Below are 22606 nucleotides of genomic sequence, written 5' to 3' on the forward strand. Positions count from 1 at the left end.
CAGCCCTCTCTGATGAGCCCTTACCCTGACCCTGAGTTGGGCCTCCAACAACGTTCCAGTGTGGCCCACTGCAGGACTATAGCCTGGGTTGAGATGACAATAGGCATGCTCAAAGCCCAGCTCCAGTGTCTGCGTAAACTCAGGGTAACCCCAGAGACGGCGTGTGACATTATTTTGCACATTATTTTGCATGTGTTGTTCTCCATAATAATATTGCCACAATTAGAGGAGAGCAGCACCCTGCCGCACAAATGAATGATCCTGAGGAAGACAGTCCCATCCACCCTGCAGATGTTTTGGATGGAGGAGCCGTCCGAGAGAATTTGCCAAAAACATTTCACAGATTAAGATACCACCACCAGCAGTCAAATAAAGAAAAATCAGTCACATTTTATTTGGTCTTCTTTATTTCCTACAAATGCAAATGCAACAATTACTATATTTAGATTGTTCCAACAATTAACAATTCACCTGTGACCATGCACCCACCTCTAACTGGTGTTCCAGTAATTGAATTTCAAGATAGGCCATTTAATCTGCCACTGCAAGTGCATCATTTCTCAGTCAGTTTTAGCCATTTTCCTCAGGAGATGTATTTTATACAACTCCTTAATTCATAACTGAGAAAACATAAGGATGACATTAAATTCTACAGTTCTACATGCAGAATTAACCTGGCATTTATTGTACATCTCACTGTGTCAATCTGTGCTGTGGAGGTTGATGGACTCTCCTCCTGGTAACGCCCAGTCATGCCCTGTTAAAAAGGATAAGAACATGTCATCCCTTCAATGTACATTTTAAACTCAAAATTCCACACAAGAATGTAAAAACATTTTAATAGGGAGAGAAATATCAGTAGCTACCATACATAATATTAAGATGTCCACCACTTCCACCTGTAATATTAAAAGAAAGTGTGCTTAAATGTTAAACAAATAGACTTCTGGATTCAAACCTACGCATTAACTCGGGCAGCAATTCTGTTCCATGCCAACTGTCTCGCCTTTGCTGATGCTTTTTTTTTTTTTGAAAATGTGCTCATACTCGCCATAAACATGTATCAGAATTTCTAACTGCAGCGGGGTGAAGTAAAACGACTTTTGTTTTCGCTGGTTGCCATTGTAAATCGTAGTATCGGAGCTCCATTGATGATGGCTTTTTATAATTGTCATGCACGCGCTTAACTCGGAGTTAACATACTCAGAGTTGGTCGAATCAACTCAGATCATCTTTTCTGGAACCGAAAACTCAGCGTTTCCCATCTCAGGGGTCGCCAACTCAGAGTTCAGGATTAAACTCAGAGTTTGTTAAACCCGCTTTCTGAAATACCCCCTTGCACTTCACACCTTGGGCCACCAGGTATCCTGCAATTGGTCAAACGTCTTACCTTGGATTGGTGGCACAATGTCTTGCCCCTCCTCTAAAACCCTTCCCCATTGGTCCAGTGTGTGTTCTCAGACATGATTTCATATGGTTTATATTATTATTGTTATTAGTGTTGTTGTTTTGTGTTCAAGGATAGATTATATAGATAGTCTGACAAACAAAAATGCATTACACAAATATTTTATTATAAATAAAGAAAATACAGTACAATATAAATTATTAGACATATAAATTGACAATTCATATATATATATGTGTGTGTGTGAATTATATATTTATTAAATCATAATTTTAAATTATATGTAAGTATAAATATATATAAACATATAAATATAAACAACGTACAACATGTAATATAACAGAATAGAATACATTAGAACAGAATATACTTTAATATGTTACATCCTAGCTCTAGGGGTACTGGGACACAACACAAAAGTGATGGAGACCAAGTGAGTTAAATTACCAAAAGATATTTACAATTTTATTTACACCAAAATACCCCCCCCCCCCCAAAAAAAAAAAGAAAAAAGGAAGGGGAGAATAGCGTCGGGGTTTGCCAAGGCCAAAATAATTAACAAAACGAAAACAAACTATTTTGGAAAAATCTATCCATTCTACCAGAAAAGAAAAGACAAAATAAAGACAAGCACTACGCTGGCTCCCTATCTAACCAAAAAAACAGGAGAAAACGATAAAGCAACGAAAAAAATGGCAGCTCACCCCTACGGCTCCCAGGGCAGAAACAGAACAGGGGGGTATTTCAAGAAGCGGGTTTAGTGAAAACTCTGAGTTTGTTAACCCTGAGATGAGGGAAACTCTGGGTTTTCCGTTTCAGAAAGCGAGGTAACTCAAACTCTGGCTCAGTTACCGCAGTAACTGACTCTGTGAACCTAACCTGCTCGCTGGCAGGTTTTCTTCAACAAATCCTGAGTTTCTCCCTAGCTCCTCCCTCCGACTGAACCTGAAGCATCTGTAAAACATGGCGTCTCCTTTCGTCGCTAACCCGATCGGTGTTGAAACCAAATTAATTCGCATAGCCTTATGTCGGGAGAAGTTTTTGAGACCCCGATTAGATGTATTATCATTCCCTGATGACTACGTAATCGAGCGTTACCGTTTTTCATCACAATCTATCATTTATCCGAACAACGGCCTACATATTACACACCGTGGACTTCATGCTCTCAGATCGGAGTAAGTTCTTTGCTCTTCATTTTTATTTCTGCCGACGGGAGTTTCCTTTATCACACTGGCGACGCCGAGTATATCGGGAAAGCAACTGTTTGTAGAGCCGTAAAAAGCGTCCCTTGAACTTAAACGGCTACTGCACATTTTCCTAGTGTCAGACCTCTAAGGACCATCAAAGAGGAATTACACAGGATTGCAGGCGACTGATGTAGAATCATTCAGTTAAAGGTAACGATATTTTAAATTATATCCTGTTCATGACATTCTGCTGCGACCTCAGACTAGGATCAGTCGTTAGTTTTTATGTTGCAGCGTTTCCCAGTGTCATGGGCTGCATCGATGGCACACAGATCCCGATCACTGCTCCTTCAGTTAATGAAGTTGACTATGTGAATAGGAAGTCTTTCCACAGCATTAATGTGCAGGTACACTGACTATTGTCTTACAATAACAAAGACTATACATCACAATATACTGCAACTAATGTATCTCATTCTCTGCACTGTCAAGATCATATGTGATGCAGTGCACTTTATCACAAATGTTGAAGCCAGTGGCCCAGCTCTGTGCATGATATACGAATGTATCATTAGTGTACCCTGAGCAACGGATTTGCACATGGTAAGTAAAGCTTTGCACAAATATCATTCCCTTGTCTCCCCCTTTTAACACCCTTAAAATGTATCCACTGTATAATTACAGGAGAGTTTGATGGCCACCTGCTTGGTGACAGAGAGTACCCATGCCAGCCCTCTCTGTTGAGCCCTTACCCTGACCCTGAGCTGGGCCCCCAACAACGTTCCAGTGTGGCCCACTGCAGGACTAGAGCCTGGGTTGAGATGACAATAGGCATGCTCAAAGCCCGGCTCCAGTGTCTGCGTAAACTCAGGGTAACCCCAGAGATGGTGTGTGACATTATTTTGCCATGTGTTGTTCTCCATAATAATATTGCCACAATTAGAGGAGAGCAGTACCCTGCCGCACAAATGAACGATCCTGAGGAAGACAGTCCCATCCACCCTGCAGATGTCCTGGATGGAGGAGCCATCCGAGAGAATTTGCCAAAAACATTTCACAGATTAAGATACCACCACCCCCAGCAGTCAAATAAAGAAAAATCAGTCACATTTTATTTGGTCTTCTTTATTCCCTACAAATGCAACAATTACTATATTTAGATTGTTCCAACAATTAACAATTCACCTGTGACCACGCACCCACCTCTAACTGGTGTTCCAGTAATTGAATTTCAAGATAGGCCATTTAATCTGCCACTGCAAGTGCATCATTTCTCAGTCATTTTTAGCCATTTTCCTCCTTAATTCATAACTGAGAAAACATAAGGATGACATTAAATTCTACAGATCTACATGCAGAATTAACCTGGCATTTATTGAACATCTCACTGTGTCAGTCTGTGCTGTGGAGGTTGATGGTCTCTCCTCCTGGTGATGCCCAGTCATGCTCTGTTAAAAAGGATAAGAACGTGTCATCCCTTCAATCTGCATTTTAAACTCAAAATTCCACACAAGAATGTAAAAACATTTTAATAGGGAGAGAAATATCAGTAGCTACCATACATAATATTAATGTAAACCACAGTAGGCCTTTCTGAATCCCTCTGAGACAGCAGACAACGTGTCTTCATCATCATCCTGTGATGAAGAGCTTTCTGATTCAGTATACTTTAAACTACTTTAATTGGCAAAATCTCTGGGAGTATTTACAGCCCAAATGTTAATCTGCTAAGCAGGATATTGGGTGAGAGGACATTTGTGTGTCTTAAAACAGCATTCTGTTGGGGGTTAAAGCTACTCCAAGTTGAAATAGCCACTGAATGACATTTACTTTGTTTAATATGTCAAATATGATTAAAACCAAAATGAGGTACAATCATGAGCCTATAGGCCTAAGCAAAATGTGTCTTACCTGTTTGAACTATGTTTTTATATTTCATTTTCAGCGGCTGCCAAGTGCGCTTTGTGCCCATGGGATTGCTCCTAAAGGAAAATAGAATTTTATTCACTTACATTCCACCACTTCCACCTGTAATATTAAAAGAAAGTATGCTTACATGTTAAATGAATAGACTTCTGCATTCAAACCTACGCATTGACTAGGGCAGCAATTCTCTCCCACGCCGATTATCTCGCCTTTGCCGATGCAGGTGGGAACCGAACCAAACACCTTTTTGTTGTGAGGCGACAGCGCTACCCGCTGCCTCACCGTGCCGACCCAAGTTGTGCTCATACTCACCATAACTACATATCAGAATTTCTAACTGCCACGGGCTGAAGTAAAACGACTTTTGTTTTCGCCGGTTGCCATGGTGAATCGTAGTATCGGAGCTCCACTGATGATGGCTTTTTATAATTGTCATGCACACGCTTAACTCGGAGTTAAAATACTCAGAGTTGATCGAACCAACTCAGATCAGCTTTTCTGGAACCGAAAACCCATCTCAGGGTTAATCAACTCAGAGTTCAGAATTAAACTCGGAGTTTGTTAAACCCGCTTCCTGAAATACCCCCCAGATGTTAACCACGCACATACAACTACAAACACTCTTACATACAATTTCAACAGAAACAAATACAACACTCACAACAACTCACACAAACAACAACCGGTTTCTTTTGTAGACGAAAGAGGAACACTTAACAAATACAGTATAACACAACTAATCACTCAGAATACAACAAATCTATCTCTCTCAGTTTGTTCCTCACTCTCAGCCTACAGGAAAATCGACGGAATCCCACGTGCCTTCATGGAGAAAATCCCGCCGCCGCACATCTGTAGGGAGACACACACCCACACAACAAACCAACAAACTAGGCAGCAAGACACATACACCCACACAACGAAACAACAGAAACATACACAAGAACAAGAACTAACGACCGAGGGCTCCTGACAAATATCATAGATTATAATATAAATGCTCTTTGGAAACGTAAAGGAAACACTAAATGTTGAGCATTCCCAAGAACAGCCCAGCTTCTGCGGTCTCCATTGTGAATCTATCCGTATCGTGCATGGTGATTCACAACATATTTTTGTATTTTTTTTTGGTCTTCATCCAGTCTATTCTGTAGCACCCCACACAGTGCAGACAACTCTGTGCTGCGGGCCGGAGGACACACACTGGCCTTCCATCCAAGATGGTGTCCTCCTCTTCGGAAATCATATCTACTGTTGCGGTCTTCCATATGGCAGCCTCTTCCTCAGTTTAAAGAACACTAGCTGTAGCTTTGCGCAGCTGTAGAACACAGGGAAAACAGGAATTACACCACTGGAAACAGCAAATGGAGAAAATGTCTAGGCATTACCAGAGAAATTATGTTTTACTTACTCTTCTCTTCCTTTGCCTTGTGTGAGTGGTGATCCTGCCCTCCTCTTTCTTCTCTAGATTCTCTTCTTGGTTCACCCTGTAACTGTTTTGAATAGTCTCAACAGGTCTTGCAGGATGCTAGAGAAAGAAAAAAAGTGGAGAAGAAAGGAAGATTGATTAATGGTTCATTTTGAATTCCAGGTACTGTTATCAAACACTCACTCACTCATTATCTAAGCCGCTTATCCTGATTAGGGTCGCGGGGGGTGCTGGAGCCTATCCCAGCGCTCATAGGGCAAAAGGCAGGGAAACACCCTGAACAGGTCACCAGTCCATCGCAGGGCAGACGCACAGACAAACACAAATTCGTACCTAGGGGCAATTTAGCATCTCCAATTCAACTTGCATGTCTTTAGACTGTGGGAGGAAACCCATACAGACACGGGGAGAACATGCAAACTCCACACGGAAAGGACCCTGGCCGCCCGGCCGGGAATCAAACCCGAGACCTTTTTGCTGTGAGGCGACAGTGCTACCCACTGCTCCACCATGCCGCCCTGTTATCAAACAATCACAATGATATACCAACAAAACAGGCTGGCTTACCTTGTCTGTGGACCATATCTGTGCATGTTGTTTTCAGCGTTATGCATTCTCTGCATAGCTTCCTGTAAAAGCAAAATTAGTACAAGAGTTAAATTCAACCACATTATGGGATAAAGTAGATAAAGAAATGCGAACATATAAGGATGTGTGGCAGTCAAAAACCAGCAGGCTACAGAGATAAACTTACCAAAGCAAAGTCATTTCGCGCTCATTTTCTTTTTTGGGGCAGACTCCTCTTGCGCCTCTTTGAGCTCTCTGATGTCTGACTCCATCCTCTCCAACCACCGAATAACATTCTCCATGAACATATACTGCTGTTCAGACTTCTTCTTAAAAAATTAATTTAACATGGACACCAGTTTTCTTTCGGACTCGGCATTGGAATAATTGGATGTTCCCGGCACACAGGAGTAGCCTCTCCACTCTGCTGTCCGTTAGAAAACTCAAGTGTTCTTTTGCAAGCCATCTTCAGTATGTGCACTATCAACAGGATAAAGAAGTACAACTTCTGCAATCCTTCTGTGACTTGCTTCTCCAACATAAAGGTAACCCCCTTCCCCAAAGCAAATTTCGTGCTGCAGTTGCACACAGTGCTGTTGGTTACTTTCACTTCATGCCATGCATGCACAGAAAACTGACTGGACAGGACTCAACCTCAGATTCTGACTGGATGGTTTAAAAACAGGGGTGCGTCTTCGTACAGAGGAGAAATATTCCAAACAAACTAGCAAGGAACAACAACAAAAACAACAACAACAAAACTTCTGTACCTCCTGCCCTCTGGACCGATCCATCCTGGTGCTATTATCTTTCATCCTCCTGTCAGCCTCCTGTCAGCATCGCCATCCCCTTTGTTCATGCTCTAATTTACTTGCAATTGTAACCGCCCGCTGGGTCGGCACCTATTGCACACCTGTCTGGCCAAGAAGGGGTCTCCTCTCTCTGTGGTCTTTCTCAAGATTTCTCCTATTTTCCCATTTCCCTTTTGGGTTTTTGGGGAATTTTTTCTTTCCCGCCATGAGGATTAAGTCAGGGGGTGCCTTCCTGTTTTGATTTTGACTGTTGTGGCCTGTAAAGCCCTTTGAGACTGTAAACAGTGATATTGGGCTCTAAACAAACTTGAAACTTGAAACTATAAACTTTTGTGGTACTTTGATAGGGTGACCAGGTGTCCCGCTTTGTGTTGTACTGCACGGCATTTTGACCCTTTGTCTTGCATCTTGTGTATTGAGATAATGTCCTACATTTTTGTTGGTCGTTTGGTTTTTACTTGTCAGAAATTAGAACACATGGATGCGCTCTTTTACCCACCTGGAACATGAGCTGCTTATGCTGTTGCGGCACAGTTTCTACTCTATTTAATAGCACTACATCAAAAGCAGCAAAAAATGCAACATAGCCAAGTTTTTCTGAAAGCCTGGCTTTCACCCAGTGGCTGAGAAGAGAGCATTGAGGGCGGTCATCAAGAGGCTGTGACGGCCGTCAATCAAACTGTGCAGACATGGGCCCGATGAACTCCTCTTCTACTTCAAAAAAAAACCCCCCAAACTTAAAAAAACTTTGTAGATATGAGGGTAAAAGCTATCAAGCTATCAGCCGACATCATGGTCAAAAAGAAAAGAAAAAGATCTTTTATCCCTTCTGACCATGCTACTCATCCAATAGAAATTTTGGTTTGATATAAAAATTTGCAATGAAATTGTTTTATTTTATATAATATTTTATTTTGTTCCTTATTTATGTTGTAGTTGGATTTGGTTAGGAGTATAACTCGAAAGACTTGAGTTGCATGATGTCTGTTGCTTTGCTTAAGGACAGTTGCCTTTGACGGGCCAGTAATGGCTAATGCATGTTGAATGTGTATCAATAAAGACATGTTATGTTGCAAAATTAGTGTGCCTTTGGGATGACAAACAGCACTGTGCTCATCATATCTTTCATATAGCAAAAGCTGTAGCCTGTATCTTTTATGACCTAACTGGTGTGCTGTAGAATCGAAAGTATAGGTGTTTACAAGCCGAAAGGCAGAATACAAATGTTTCTTATTCAGTTAGATAGACATTATATCTAAGTTTTACGTTATCTCTCAGCGTTGGTAACATGTCCCACATTGTCCCACACAAACTTACTACTTGTCCCCCATGTGGTCTGTTTGCATCTGGTCACCCTATACTCTGAGCCTAAGTAAAGGACAGTTGCATAACCATCAAATATGTAATTAAGCCTTTCATTTAGACTTTTTTTATTGTGTTTTTATTATGTCTTCAATGTGTTTTTGTATGCTTCATTTGAAGAGTCCATCTTAATTTAGTTGTACGACATTGACATTAAAGGCTATGGGCCTACCCCTGCTGCATTATACACCATGCAACACCTAACAAGTTTGTGTGGTTATCAAAATATAGGCTAAATATTACATATAGGCTATCCAATGGAAAGTTACGGCGAGGAAGGGGGGGCAGGCTTCAGTACCCAGTCCCACCCAGACCACTAATGCCATAATAATAATAGAATAGATGCAACAACATGAATCTGTTCACTCATTTTTCTCCATTCAAATGGGAAAGGCTACCTGCCGAATTGACGACACGCCGACGTCAGACGCACACCCATCTACAAACCAATCAATGTCAAGTATAGGGAGACGCAGCCCATGTAGGTATGTCATGCAAAGTTCATTAGTTCGCTCACAAAATGCAGTGTGAAACCAAAACTAACCGGATCAAATGTATACAATTTAATAAAACCTTGTAAATGTGTACAATTTAATAAAACCTTGGTTCGGACCTTGGTCCGGACTTTCAGGTGTGAAAACGGCGTAAGATGACAACAGAGACTTTTGACCCAAAGCCAGCTGGTGGCCTATGGACGCAAACAGCTCATTGCAGGCTCAACCAGCGAGACCGAAGTCAGAGGGAAGACAGTGAGGAGAGCAGTCAGGAGGGTAGTGATGACGACACCTTGTAGGATATTTGTGCAGTGTAAAAGGTGAGCACCAGCAACTTCAGGTGCTCCTTTGAGAACCAGACCAAAAATGTTTCGTGCATATATATCCGTCTATATACCATTTAAGTAAAAAGAATCTTGTAAATCTTTTTTACATCTACATATGAACTGAAAGTGGTCATTTCCAATGCTGGGCAGACTTCTTGAGGAAATTTTGAAATGTTCTTTTCTGTGTTCATGCACTGGTCTGATACATCTCCTCAGGTGGTCATGAGTCTTTTAAACTTTCGGAAAAGGAGACTTCTTAAAATCCTTTAGCATGTATAAAAGCAGATACAACAGGGAAACCTGGTAAGGGTCTATGAGATATATCTGTACAGCTAAACATGCCTGGTTAAATCTCACCTATGTGGACTTAATGGATATGTGTTAGACAATAGCAAAATCATTACATGATCTCTGCAACAAAGTACCTTTTGTAAAGGTATAATGGCTAGGGACTTGATGGAGTGTTGAGGATTTGCTACGTGGAGAGTCTACGTGGGTGTTTGGCAGAATGCACTTCATGTTTGGTAGGATTGAATACCTTGGGGAACAGCCTTTTCTTGCATATATAAGATATTATTGGTTCTGACATTTTTAAATTGTTAATTGTCAGTAATTGGGCTTTTTGAGAGAAGGCCAGAAAACTGTATGTTCACCGTTAAAGACTCAGTTTTTTACTGGACAAATCTGTCATTAAATATTAGTTCATATGACATTACCATATTTGTTTAAATTTGACCTCCAGTATGGTTACAGTACAACTTCCAGTAAACACACTCTTTCCTTACTATTGCTCAAGCCCCTTCTGTTTTACAGAACTAGAGGAAAAGTTTGATATAGAATAATTTTCCAACATTTCCAAGTGCTCCCACATTTCTACTCAATAAATAGAATGGATACAACCTTTGCACCCAGAGCAGTTTGGCACCATTTTACTACACACCCATGGTAATAGTTTCATCCAGCGTGATTCTCAAGACTTTCCACATCTGCGCTGACCCTCCATTGATCACCAAGGGCTTTTTATTTTGTGGAACAAGTACTATTAGTAGTAGAAGAGTTAGCAGCAGTAGTAGCAATAGGACTAGTAGCAATAGTAGCAATTTACCAAAAAGTAAAGACTATTGACTAAGAGACGCACTTCATGGTAGAGATCTCTTCCTTTCTTCACTCGATCTGTATGGTACTTCACTGGACTTGCTGGATTGACATTGATAATAATAAAGAATATATATGAGTATATCTGACAGTTTTATTCATTTTCTTTTTCCTTATTATGTTTGTATTGCCTTTACAATCAGATTTTCTTCCTTTGACCATTGCTAATAAGCTTACTAAGCATTACTGAAATTTACATATTTAGCTGCTTCCCTCAGATGTGAATTATCACCAAATTCAACTTGGACCGTTAAGCCCTATTCCAGTAACAGTTATTCCTGGTAATATTAATAATTATAATCAACTCAATATTGATTCCTTCAACTAATGCCCCCTGCATTGGTTTACTATTGAAAATACAAGAGTACATATGACACATTTGTGAAGACAACTCCATGTCACAGTGTTCTCTCTATTGTGACAGAATAATGAAGGAAATGGATAAGAAGAGCTTTGGTATCTCTGTATTCTCTATGGGTGACATGCATTTCTATGTGCTCCCTTTTTCTTTGTCACTGGTGTAGCTACAACATATTCCTGGAGGCCTTTCTTGTTATATTTCAAATAGAAAGCAAGGAAAACACTGAATATGGGGACCACACACTCTTCTTGTTTCAGTCTGTCCTTTTTTAAATAAACATATGAAATAAAGACATTTTAGTCATATGCCTCAGCTTGGAAGAGCGTCCTGGGCCTTTTTTCCCCTTTCTTAGTCCCTTTCAGAGGAACAATTTTGTGCACTTGTTTCCAGTGGCCTTTTGAACATTTCAGAATTCTTGTATGATTGTTATTTTAAATTTTATTTGTGCATTTGATTTGTGTCGGTATGTTTTTGTTAAGTGTTGAAATATGTTTACTTTAAAAAGGCATAGAAGGTTGATTTTTAAGATCTTAAAAATCAGTCCTCTATTTTTGATCAGTTACAACAGTTAATCAGATGAACTCAGGGAGATTTATAAGAGAGATTTGATCTCGCTTGTTTAACTTACCTTTTCAAGATCAGGTGTGTTGTCAGTCATTTCAAGAAATTTGTATAACAGTTGTCATACAGTCAAAAACATTTAATGATCAGTGTCTTTTATTTTTATATAATCATTTGTTCAAGTGCAAATTGTGTGTCATAAAATTGCTCATTTTTCTTATGAGACTGTTATGAGAGTTATGAGAAAGTACTTCACTTCTGTTTCTAACATTATTGAAAACAGCACAGAGTATTAAACCAGTATATAGGCTCAAGCATAAAGTCATGGAGGGCACTCTAAATGTGGCATTAAACTCTTTTAGTGACTAAACTGATCTGTCTTCTAACAAGCATTTCCATGTCATTAAAGAGTCAATCAGCACTTTTCTTACATGAGCAACAAACATTTTAAACATACACTGATATATCTTAATTGGGTCTGTCAGCAGAGAGTGGAATGCTACAGCAGCAGGTGAGGATTAAGGAGAACTGTAGCGGCCACAGAAAAGGATGCTCTGAGTGGGGTTGTGTCGGATGAAAAAGAGGAAAGGGTGATCTGCAATAAAGTTTTTGTGACGTGGAAGGGCACATCGTACCATCATTACAGCCGCAGTTACGGCAGCAGCCTCTGTGCCCTCCTCATTCACCTCAACAAAGGACTTGTGCACCACCTTGGACAGCACCAAATCATCGTTGGGTGATATTCCTGAGAAGTTACACTTATCCTGGTCAAAGGCATCCACCATGCCCATGCTGATCAGGAGACGTTTCATGTCATATGTCTCCTCCAACTTGAACCTGGGCAGGCCCACCTGCACCTCCAGTGTGTCCATCATATCAGGCCTCGTCCACTCGACAAAGTTCTCATAGGTGAGCTCCTGCTCCAGCTTAGAAACAAAGGTAGAGCATGATTCAGCACAGTGTCTATTTGCAGACTGTAAAAAAAAGTGCCATTAGCAGTCTACATTCTTCTGCTGCTTAAATCCAGGCCTGTAGGTAAAATTTAACACTTCTCCTTCCAAATGCATCCTGACCCTTGTCAACTATAGGATGTCTTAAGTATGACCTAAAAACAGCTTTTACACTTGCACAATTCAGCAAGGCCAAACAGCATGGACTACATGTTACAATCTTACCTTCTCAAGGCCAGTGGTGTTGTCAGTCAGTTCGTTTGGGAGCATAATGAGCATGCTCAGGTCTTTGCCTTTATAAGGAAGTTCCAGAATCTGCATGTTCAGTGAAGGGATGTAGGCCAAAGGGAATTTAGCTTTCTGATGCATCATCTTCACCTTTTTGGTCTCATTCTGCAAACAGACGAAATAGAAACATATTTAGGTTGTGTCGTATATGGACCACCTAACCATAAAAGACTGAACTGAGGCCTAAGATCACATCACATAGTTTTACATGTTGAAATATATTTAGACTTTTTGGCATTGCTTCTGGTAAATGCCACTGCAGGTGCACTTGCCATAGGTTAAAAGTTGTACATAAACATTAATCATGGTAGTATACACAGTGTGAATTAACCTCAAAAGGTTTGAAGTAAACTGTTTCTCTAAACGTTTCTCTAAAAATTTCATTTTAATTAGGCCTCACTTGGAGACCAAATTTTCAGCTACTAAAAATGTATCTGATCTTAGGGATGTCTTTTTATGAAAACAAGTCTTGTCCCTTTCTGTGAAATATGTCTATAATTGACAGGATGACTCCCAAACAAAGCTTCTTAACTTTATACCTTATTCAGTCTGAAAGGAACTTGTACAGTGGAACTCTCTGCAAACTTCCTTGCCCAGGAACCCTTGAAGTAGATGGCATTGACCAAGACCAGTTTTGTCAGCTCATCAACCACTCCCTCAGCCAACAGGTCCTTGATTCTGTCTATGATGAAGTTGACCATTACAATCAGTTGTTAGCAACATAGTAGGGCTATCATTTTTGATTTTATCTGTGCAGGTAGTCCTACTGATGTCAAGACATTTTCCTAATTAGACCTAAACCAAAGAGCAGGTGAAGTTTAAAAAATAAAAAAATAAATAAATAAGAAACATACTAGAAAACTCATAGAACAAAAATTACTACAAATACAATCAGAGCCACTATAATAGGCATGGCCAAACTACGGCCCCCAGGCCACCTGCGGCCCACTGCTCGTTTTTAAATGGCCTGGCGTAAAAATAAAATGGAACATGGCCCGTTAGGACATAGTCTCTAATGGGGATGGTAAGATTCACCGATCCACATCAGTGCACAGGTTTTAGCATTAAAGATGCGACTACATCGATATGCGGACCCCTGAATCGTTCTAAATGTACCATGAACTAGTCAATGGCCCAATACTAAAGCTACGAATCGGTTGACTGAAGCTTTGCTGCTAATTCTACTTCAGTATAAACCAAGCTGCTGTAAAAGACTCACTGATCTAGCGTTATATTACTTTCAAAATAATAATGACTGCCTCTCATTTGCTAATAAATGTGCACAGCATCTCGCATTGAGCTTTTACCTTTTATGAGAGTAATGTTGGCGTTGCACATGAGGTACAAACAAGAGCAACATGTCCAACAACCTCATCACGGTTTACAGTGCGCCATCAAATCTAAAATCTAAAGTTTGGAAGACATTTGGATTTTACCAGAGGAAAGGAAAATTGGACAAAAGTCTGGCCATTTGTAAGGTCTGTTTGTTCATACAGTAAGTCTTTTTTGTCTGTGTCTGTTGGAAAAGTAATAAACACAACGAAATGTAATTCTGATATGATACATTTCTCTTCCATTTTTTCCCATGCCATAAATTAACAAAAGTACATGGGACACTTGGGCCATGAACTATATTCACTGAGTTGTGGAGGAATGTTAGAGACTGCCTTGTCCCTTTCTTGATCCTTTCGCCTATTCTTTTTCTCCACACAGCTTTTCATTTTGCACTGCTTTTTGAATGAGAGTTTTAAAGAATTTTATTTTATTAATTTAAATTTAAGATACAGAGATGCCTATAGTAATATGTGAGCACATCAATTAACTATTGTAATGTCAACAGTCAAACTGTTCAGTAGTGTCATGTAGTAATTTTGATAGAAAATAAATTTTTGATGGCACAGTTTTTCTGGTCTAAAAACAGTGCAGTGTAACTGGTTAAAAACTGCCTAGCTTAATTTGTTTGGCCCCTGGCTCTCTATATTTTTCTGTATGTGGCCCACAACCACAACAAGTTTGGCCATGCCTGCTCTATAACATAAGACAACTCCCCCACCTTTTTTAATCTGTTCTTAAATCATAACATGACAGACTGACCAAAGAGTACAAACTAGACTGTGTTGCATGAATTGAAATTATATCAGGGAATTTAAAATGGGCAGAAAATTGCCAAGTAACATTTTTCTTCTGGCAAAAAAAGTATTCACACCATGAGAGGAAACATTGTGTCATCTCAAAAGTCCTTGATAACTTGTCAGTAAAATTTAAGTTGTGATTAAGTCAGATGCTTAAGAACTGAAGATGGACACATTTGCAGTGGGAAACTTTAGCAATGATAAGATTCCACATTTTCTGAGACAACAAATGTGTTCCTGTAATGACTGTAATGGTTTTGCTAGACGACATTAGATCCCGATTGAACGGTTGATAAAGAACTGTCAAGAGTAGGAGAGCAGGAGACTATAGAAGTATCACCTGTGTATATATAGCTTTGATTTACCAAACCCAGTGTCATTTATGTACATAGTAAAAAGGACTGGACCAAGTATGGAACCTTGTGGAACACTGCTAGTTAATTTCATAAAATCATGAACCCTGTTCATAGAAAAACACTGTTGTAGTTCACAAGTAATTCAGCCAGCGTACTTTGTCATTTATTGGTCAGTCTTACGCTAGCAGATTTTTTTCCAATACAGCACAAGTTTAAGACTCTCAAATTAATTAGTACTGGCAGGTACTTGGCAAATATGACATATAAACCTATACAGCAGCAATAAAGGGAACCTCAGAAACTGTATAGACAGCATCGCTATAAGCAGGTCTAAATCATGATTGGTTAATGATCTAACAGGCTACTGAACTGGTTGAAAATAAAGAATGAAATAGAGTATCCAAGTCATGCACTGAAGCTTGTGTGTTGTTGGAGAAATGGAAGAAGGCCTCTGTAATGGAAGAAGGCCTCTGTAAGTTGAAGCCAACGGAGGAGGGCCTTGGTATACCAGAAAGGGAAAATGCAAGTTCAGCAAAACATGAAGGCAATATGAAAAGGGTGAAATCTAGGTTATAGTGACAGGGAAGCATAAGTAATGGCTGGGGTGTAGTTGCTTCAGTGTCCGCCTTACATGGACTAGCCCATTGCTTGATAACGAACACCTGCGTTAAGGGGCAAAATATCTGAGGTGAGATCGGGGACATGGTTGAGCATCCAAAGCAAAGTAAGGACATGGCTGAATCATCATTTTTTACTTAGCCAAAAAAGGAAGTCGGAAACAGTGATGTATGGAATAATGAAATTCTGGGAAAATTTGGGGAAATTTCTGGAAGCGAATGGGTTGGACCATGCAAAAACGGATGATGTAAGGGGTGTTACCATACAATTGTGTTATGCGCTTATTGGATACACAGGTTTAGCATGAAGGTAAAATTTTAGATATAAGTGCATGATTTTCTGTATTAGATTCAGTCACTCCTTGGGACCTGACTCAGTTTGTTGTATTTTGTTCACTACTGAATGCAATGAACTTACACTGCATCAGACTCCTGAAGACTTTGACTGCTTTTTGAAACTTAGACTTTATTTTTTAAAAAAGAAGAACTTAGTATAGGAAGTAGAGCAGTGAGTGTGGAGAGGGGACTCTGTCACACCTGGCCCTGACCAGGGAGTCTCTCCCACAGTGTAAACCATAGCGAAAACTGACCTTGTGTTTGTTTCTGTACCCAGGCGTTTATGTTTTTGCGGGCAGCCTCTGCATTTGATTTGAAATCCACAGCCTCCAGTTCAGCCCGGTAATGTGTTTTGGTGTCATTCAGAAATTTCTAGCAGAATTTCCACAATTTTAACAAAATAAGATAAGAAAAAACATTAACAAAAGAATTTATAGAGCATAATTCTAAGGAGTAAAATTCCAAGGAGCGCCTTCTGAGGTGTGCTACAGTAATTAGCATTAGTTTGACCAGTGGAAAAAGCCAAACAGGAACATGTTAACCTGTGGGAACCATTGGAACTGAGAATATACAATGCAAGCTGAGCATTCCTTCTCCCAACCATGTAAACAACCTGGTCTCACCTTGACAAACTGGTAGGACTGCTCTCCATACAGGCGATTGGCCAGGCTCAGGGTATATGGTGCTCCCTCTTTGTTTAGCTCACTAAAGAGGTTGCTGAAGCCCACATGAATGTCCTCTTCAGCTTTGTTCAGGTGCAAAGACTGACAACAAACATACATACTTACATCAAACATCTGATGTAAAATTTTCAACTCAAACATACTGTGCTCTCCTCCCAGCAGTAAAGTAAAGAACAAGACCCATTTAATGTAATAAGAGTATGAGCTCACTGTCAAGAACAAAACAGAGAATAAGCAGATGTGATTTCTAAACTACAAGAACCAAAGACTTGTACAAACTCTTCAATAATTTAGATGAATCTATAGCTCCACAAACTAAACCAAAAGTTCCTTTTATCAGCACCAACACATACAAAGGAAGCCTTACGCTCAGGAGGAAAACAGTTGTTTTACACCAATTCGCAGCAGAAAATAAGAAAATGTTACGAGTAAAAACTATCAAATATATATAGCACAATAAGTATTCTTCCACTAATTTTAACAGTGTAGCCTGAAGCTCCCCTTCCACACAGTAAACCCCAAAAATCAGAAACTCTGAGGCAACGCAACATGTAAAAAATTCTCAGTGAACAGCAAAGTCTGGAAACCTACATTTCACTTAAATTTTTGAGTTTTGTTTCCTAATTTGCCTCAGTTGCCTCAGGTTTTTTGAATCATGTTTTTTGGGTTTACTCACCAACAGCCAACACCTTTTCACCAAAAACCCTGCTCACCCACCAAAACCATGTTACATTCAAACTAACAACCCCTTCAGCCCTTGAGTTAGCGGTTGATTACAATATTCATGTCTTACAACCTTCATCAAAGCCACAGGTAGCTGGAGTTTCTGTACTTGCTGCACTTGCTGGAGCATTGGAGCTTTAGACTTGTCTTTGGTAAAGCTCAGGACCTAAAAAAAAAAAAAAAAAAAAACAAGCATGGAACTAATCAGTAGATTTTAGTCCTCAGCCAGAGAAAACACATTGCTGTTTCAGACAAGTATTAATGGAAATTACCAGCAGACATTTGATGAAAACATTTGATGGTACTCTAATAAATTCAAAGCTAACTCAATGTCATTGTAAATACTTGTAAATGTTTGTTGAGTGTTTTTATGATTAAGTTCACAAAGAAAAGGTAAGGCAGTGGCTCCTTCTGAATCTGCGATATGAGTATGTCGCTTTAATTTTTATAAACCAGGTATAGCAACTCACCACACCCTAATTCCTCTAAATGTGTGTGTTACCCGTGGAACAAGAACTTTTCAGTATGACAGTAAACGAAAGATATGACCTATTGGCAGAACCCCAGTGAGAGCCATGAAGAAGATTACTGGTTGAGATGTGTGACTATCCCAATGTAAAGCTATGCATGAGTAAAAGGACACACGAGACTAAATCCATGCATAGTTTTGAAAGGGTGTTTTCATTTGAGAAGCTCATGTCAAACACATCGCAGGCACTCAAAGGAGTGATCAGCAATGAATCAACCTGTCTTTGGCAACTCCAACAATAGTGTTCCTTTACAGAAGTTTTTTTGTTGTTTTTTTGTTTTTTCTTTCTTTCTTTCTTTCTTTGTTTTTACTTCAGTGGTGGCTTGTTTTGCAACATTGCTGGTCTTGTCTGATTAGACACACAACAATGTACACTGGGTCGCAGATGGTGCAACAGTCACACATGTATTAATATGAACTGCATGTATTCTCTCTCGGGGTATTTACACTGTGCAATGGGAGAACTGTTTTGTGTTTAAGATCACATACTCGAAACACTGAAACTCACTGACAATGTATTTGGCCTGTGGTTCAAAAAGTCCCCTGATTGGCCACTGTATAGAGAAGCTGGACAAACTCACCTCAGACATTTGAGCTGCAGTGTTTCCCTCAGCACCCAGATAGACCATGGCCAATGCTGAGGAGATACTCAGAGGAGAATAGAACACATTGCCTGTCTTATTGTTCTCTCTGATCTTCTTGAACAGGTTGAGGGAGAAACTGGTGTTTGCTGCTGTCAGAGATGCCATTTTTTTAAAGTCTGAGAAGAATAAAAACATTGCAGAATGTCACCTTTATTACATTCCTCATGACTGAATTCTATGCACTGACAGGAAGCGTCAAAGAAATTAAGATAATCCGTGAAAACCACACCAACACAGAGCATTTCATCATAATTTTAAAATTTGTTTTCAAACTCCAACCAGCTTGTGACTTTATTCCTCAACTTGTATTAAAACATTTTGTCGAACAGGAAATATTCATCCCTCACTCACAGTTTGGTGCTCTATGTCAGAGACAAGTCACAAAGCTGTAGAGGAAATATTGGAAAAGTTGTGCTTCTTTAAAGTAATTGTATGTGTGCAGCAAACAAACAACAAACAAAGAACATCCCCAGACTTACTGTTTATTGTCAGAAATCCGGTATGGTGAATGAAAGACACGGGTATGTTAGAGAATTCCACTCACTATACGCCCACGACAGTGACTAATCCCCGCCTCCCTTTTACCCGCCCTACTGATGTTGCAATGACATGGTATACGCATCTGTACAAATATACGACTGTAGTTATGTCATCACGAGCAAAATCCCGTCAACCATGTGCGCGAGTCCGTGAGGGATATCAGTTCGCTATATCCTGTTATAACTACAGTATCTATCTACGTGTAGTTGAGCATTGGTTCAAACTGAGAACAAAATTGTAAGCATGCACATACCAAAAAAATCAGTTTCCTGACATAATTCTCGTTGTGTAGAAAGCAGAGAGCCATGTTACAAAGGATGCCCACTGTAGTTTGTGACAGATGTGGGCACATTGTCAAATGACGAAACCGCTTACTTTATCAAGTCTTTTCTCCATAAATAGTACTTAACCATCAGCTGCACTGACTATTCTGGTCGGAAGCTAAAAATGAAAACGAATGCTTTCTCCTGTTCTTAAACTTCCGATTAAGTCGTATTACAACTGAACACGCATACTATATACGCATCGGTAACATTTCAACTGTGTACATTTCAGCTTCACACTACTTCATGAACTAAGAGCTTTTATTGACTGACAGTTCGTTTACATAAAGCACTGGACCAAATGTCATATTCGCTTAGGCCTAAATATCTCGGTCTTGGTCCTAACCAAACCTGCGTGTCAAGTGAGAAGACAAGTCTTTCACACACTCCTCTAAAACGTTGATCAAATCACTTGTCAAGTTCCCAAGTGTCTCTTAGTACTGACAAAATAAATACGATTTTTTAAACCGCAGTAATGTGAGAGGATTACCTTCCAGGAAGTACCTACGTGATCCGAACCCGGGTATGCCGATCAAATCATGCAAATAGCTTTATGTATCAGAAACGCGCTGATTGGCCTAAGTTTGCATCATCTTCACTGTTGGAGGATCACTAACTCAAATTCGGAGGTGACATTTTATAGTTTTCTGCGGTCCGAGATGTCCATCTCTGAATGATCTAAATATAGGCTATCACTCTACACACAGACACTGCTGCTGTTTTACTCCACCCCTTAGGAATTACTCGATTTTTTTCGAAATTTGTCTTGCTTTTCACAGCCGTCTACAAACCTGATACCGAGAGGTCTGCGAGACCATCTAAAAGTTATCTGAATCACAAACGCAACTGTGGGCCTACTAATGCAGATCCAACGGGCGAAGACTCACTTACGATTACATTTATTGGAAAGTTTGCTGTTATTTTTTGTTGTTTATGTATTTGCTTCTTTGTTTGTTCTGTTTTATTTCAATTTAGTTCAGTAATATATTTATTTTAACTGTAGAAAAGGAGCCACGTAATAAAGTAACTTTGTGCGTCGTTTTCAACCGCGAGTCATATTACTAGGTTGATGTTTTCGGCGAATATTAAGCATAACTACATTTAGACTTCTAACCTTGCTGCCAAATGCTTATTACGAAGATACCTATTACAGATGCAAACGAGCCAAGCCAACGCGTTTGGCATTAAGTCACCCTCTAAATGTAATTACTCTACAAAATGTATGAGTAGATCAGCGCTTGCTGCACCACTCATAGTACCATAGACACACATCCATTTTTTGCACCAGCCTCAAGGGATTATCTTAACCCTATCCCCTTGTCCAGTTCCTAACAGTTGCAAAATTACATTGTTTGCTAGTCTAGCTATAATGCTTGAACAGTCAGTTTGCTGCGTTCAATTCAGTTTTACTTGTAAAGTGCCTTTTACAATGGACATTGTCCCAAAGAATCTGCACAAGATGCCAGACATGATACCTGAGCTGAACCAGCACAGTGCAGTTGTGGCATGGAAAATTCCATTAGACTGATATAGGAGGGAACCAAGACTCGACAATGCAAGCCACGGATGGTTAGATTTGTCGATAGTTTGTTGCATAAAAAGCCAAACAAAAAAAGATTTGTGAGGTGATTCCAAGATTGAGGTCGACCCCCCAAGGACAGTATCCGTGTTCGAGGTGCACACTGCCTGATAAAACATTTTGGGATTATATTTGAATTTCTGTGTTACTTTTCAGTTAAGTAAGAAGCGAGTGCCTGTAATAGTTTTGTTGATAAAAATTAGATGCTTGCTAATACATTTGGTATATTTATGTTACACTCTCTTTCATGTTCATCAAAGTGTCTTCCTTGGCATGAAGAGTAGGTTTTGCCTAAATTATGATTTGACAGGTATTGTCTTGAGCCATTGATGAGTGCTGACATCACATCACGGGTATAGAATGGTGTGGTATATCATTATTCCCAAGTTAGTACTTTTGTCAGGAGTTGCGTTGGTTTTGTATTTTTTAAAAAAACAAAATGGCAAGATGTCAGTGTGTATTTCCTTTTAGAGGTTAAACTTATTCTTACTGACAAATAGGATGCTGTCTCCAAACTTATGACAAGCAGTGCACAGTTTTGGCACTGTCAGAGCCGGCAGATAAACTTGTAGGGCAGAGTTGTGTTTTTAAGAAATTAGTAATCTGTTATGTCTTTTAGTTGACTTATTAACAGCTTTTCTACATCACATACATGCATGCTCCAACTCTCCTGTCTCGTTCTCTCTGTGCAGTTCCAGCAATACTAATAAAATAGAATTTGACAGCAGGGGGCAGAGCCTTCTCTTATAAAGACCCACAGTTATGGAACTGCCTCCCAGTCAGTGTCCGGGACTCAGACACAGTCTCAATGTTTACGTCTAGGCTGAAAACCTGTTTGTTTTGTCAAGCCTTTTGTTAATAGCTTTTATTAGACAAAAGAGCAGATCAGGAGGATTCGGACATAGCGTTTTTGGTTAACTGGGATATTTGGATGCTGTCGTCCTCCCACTCTCACGCATTCACTCAGGTTTGTTGACGGTGGAGTGGCTGGCCGCCTTATGTCCCTGGGTGCCCTCATGTCTGTTTAACCTTCTGGCTCTCCCTTTTAGTTATGCTGTCATAGCTAGTCTTACTGGAGTCCATGCTTGTACTCAGCACACGACGTACATTGTCCTTAATCATTACATGACAATGAGCATACCTAACAATCTCTCTCTCTCTCTCTCTCTCTCTCTCTCTCTCTCTCCCTCCGCCCCCTCTCTTTCTTCTTGCTGTCTCTCTCTGTCGAGCTATACATGGTACTCCTTAGATACCAGTGATCCTGACCCCTTCTGCTCTCTGGGCCTGATCCATCTTGATGCCCTACTTCTGGTTG

At 39.9% G+C, this 22606-nt stretch overlaps 2 protein-coding genes across 4 annotated transcripts in view; both read right to left on the bottom strand.

Annotated features, from left to right (window-relative positions):
- LOC115808396 (leukocyte elastase inhibitor) overlaps positions 1–20286 on the bottom strand; it is a 70831-nt gene extending 50545 nt beyond the window's left edge. Inside the window, exon 1 of the mRNA XM_030769752.1 lies at positions 20203–20286. The gene's annotated coding sequence lies outside the window, so the exon portion shown is untranslated. The remainder of the gene's footprint in view (positions 1–20202) is intronic.
- LOC115808394 (leukocyte elastase inhibitor) lies at positions 11730–20301 on the bottom strand. Of its 3 annotated transcripts, none has more exons than XM_030769748.1 (8): positions 20221–20301; positions 18787–18965; positions 17750–17842; positions 16894–17034; positions 16525–16642; positions 13369–13511; positions 12767–12934; positions 11730–12517 (listed from the first exon to the last, which is right to left on the bottom strand). In XM_030769748.1, exons 2-8 carry the CDS (start codon positions 18952–18954, stop codon positions 12110–12112), a joined length of 1239 nt encoding a protein of 412 aa, XP_030625608.1. In that variant the 5' UTR covers positions 18955–18965; positions 20221–20301; the 3' UTR covers positions 11730–12109. The 3 variants fall into 3 exon arrangements, with proteins under 3 accessions (XP_030625608.1, XP_030625607.1, XP_030625609.1); XM_030769747.1 differs by having other exon boundaries at positions 20203–20287; XM_030769749.1 differs by having other exon boundaries at positions 18787–18900; positions 20203–20271.
- Positions 20302–22606: the final 2305 nt, after the last annotated feature.

This window comes from Chanos chanos, chromosome 3 (genome assembly GCF_902362185.1).
Source record: "Chanos chanos chromosome 3, fChaCha1.1, whole genome shotgun sequence".
Lineage (NCBI taxonomy): Eukaryota > Metazoa > Chordata > Actinopteri > Gonorynchiformes > Chanidae > Chanos > Chanos chanos.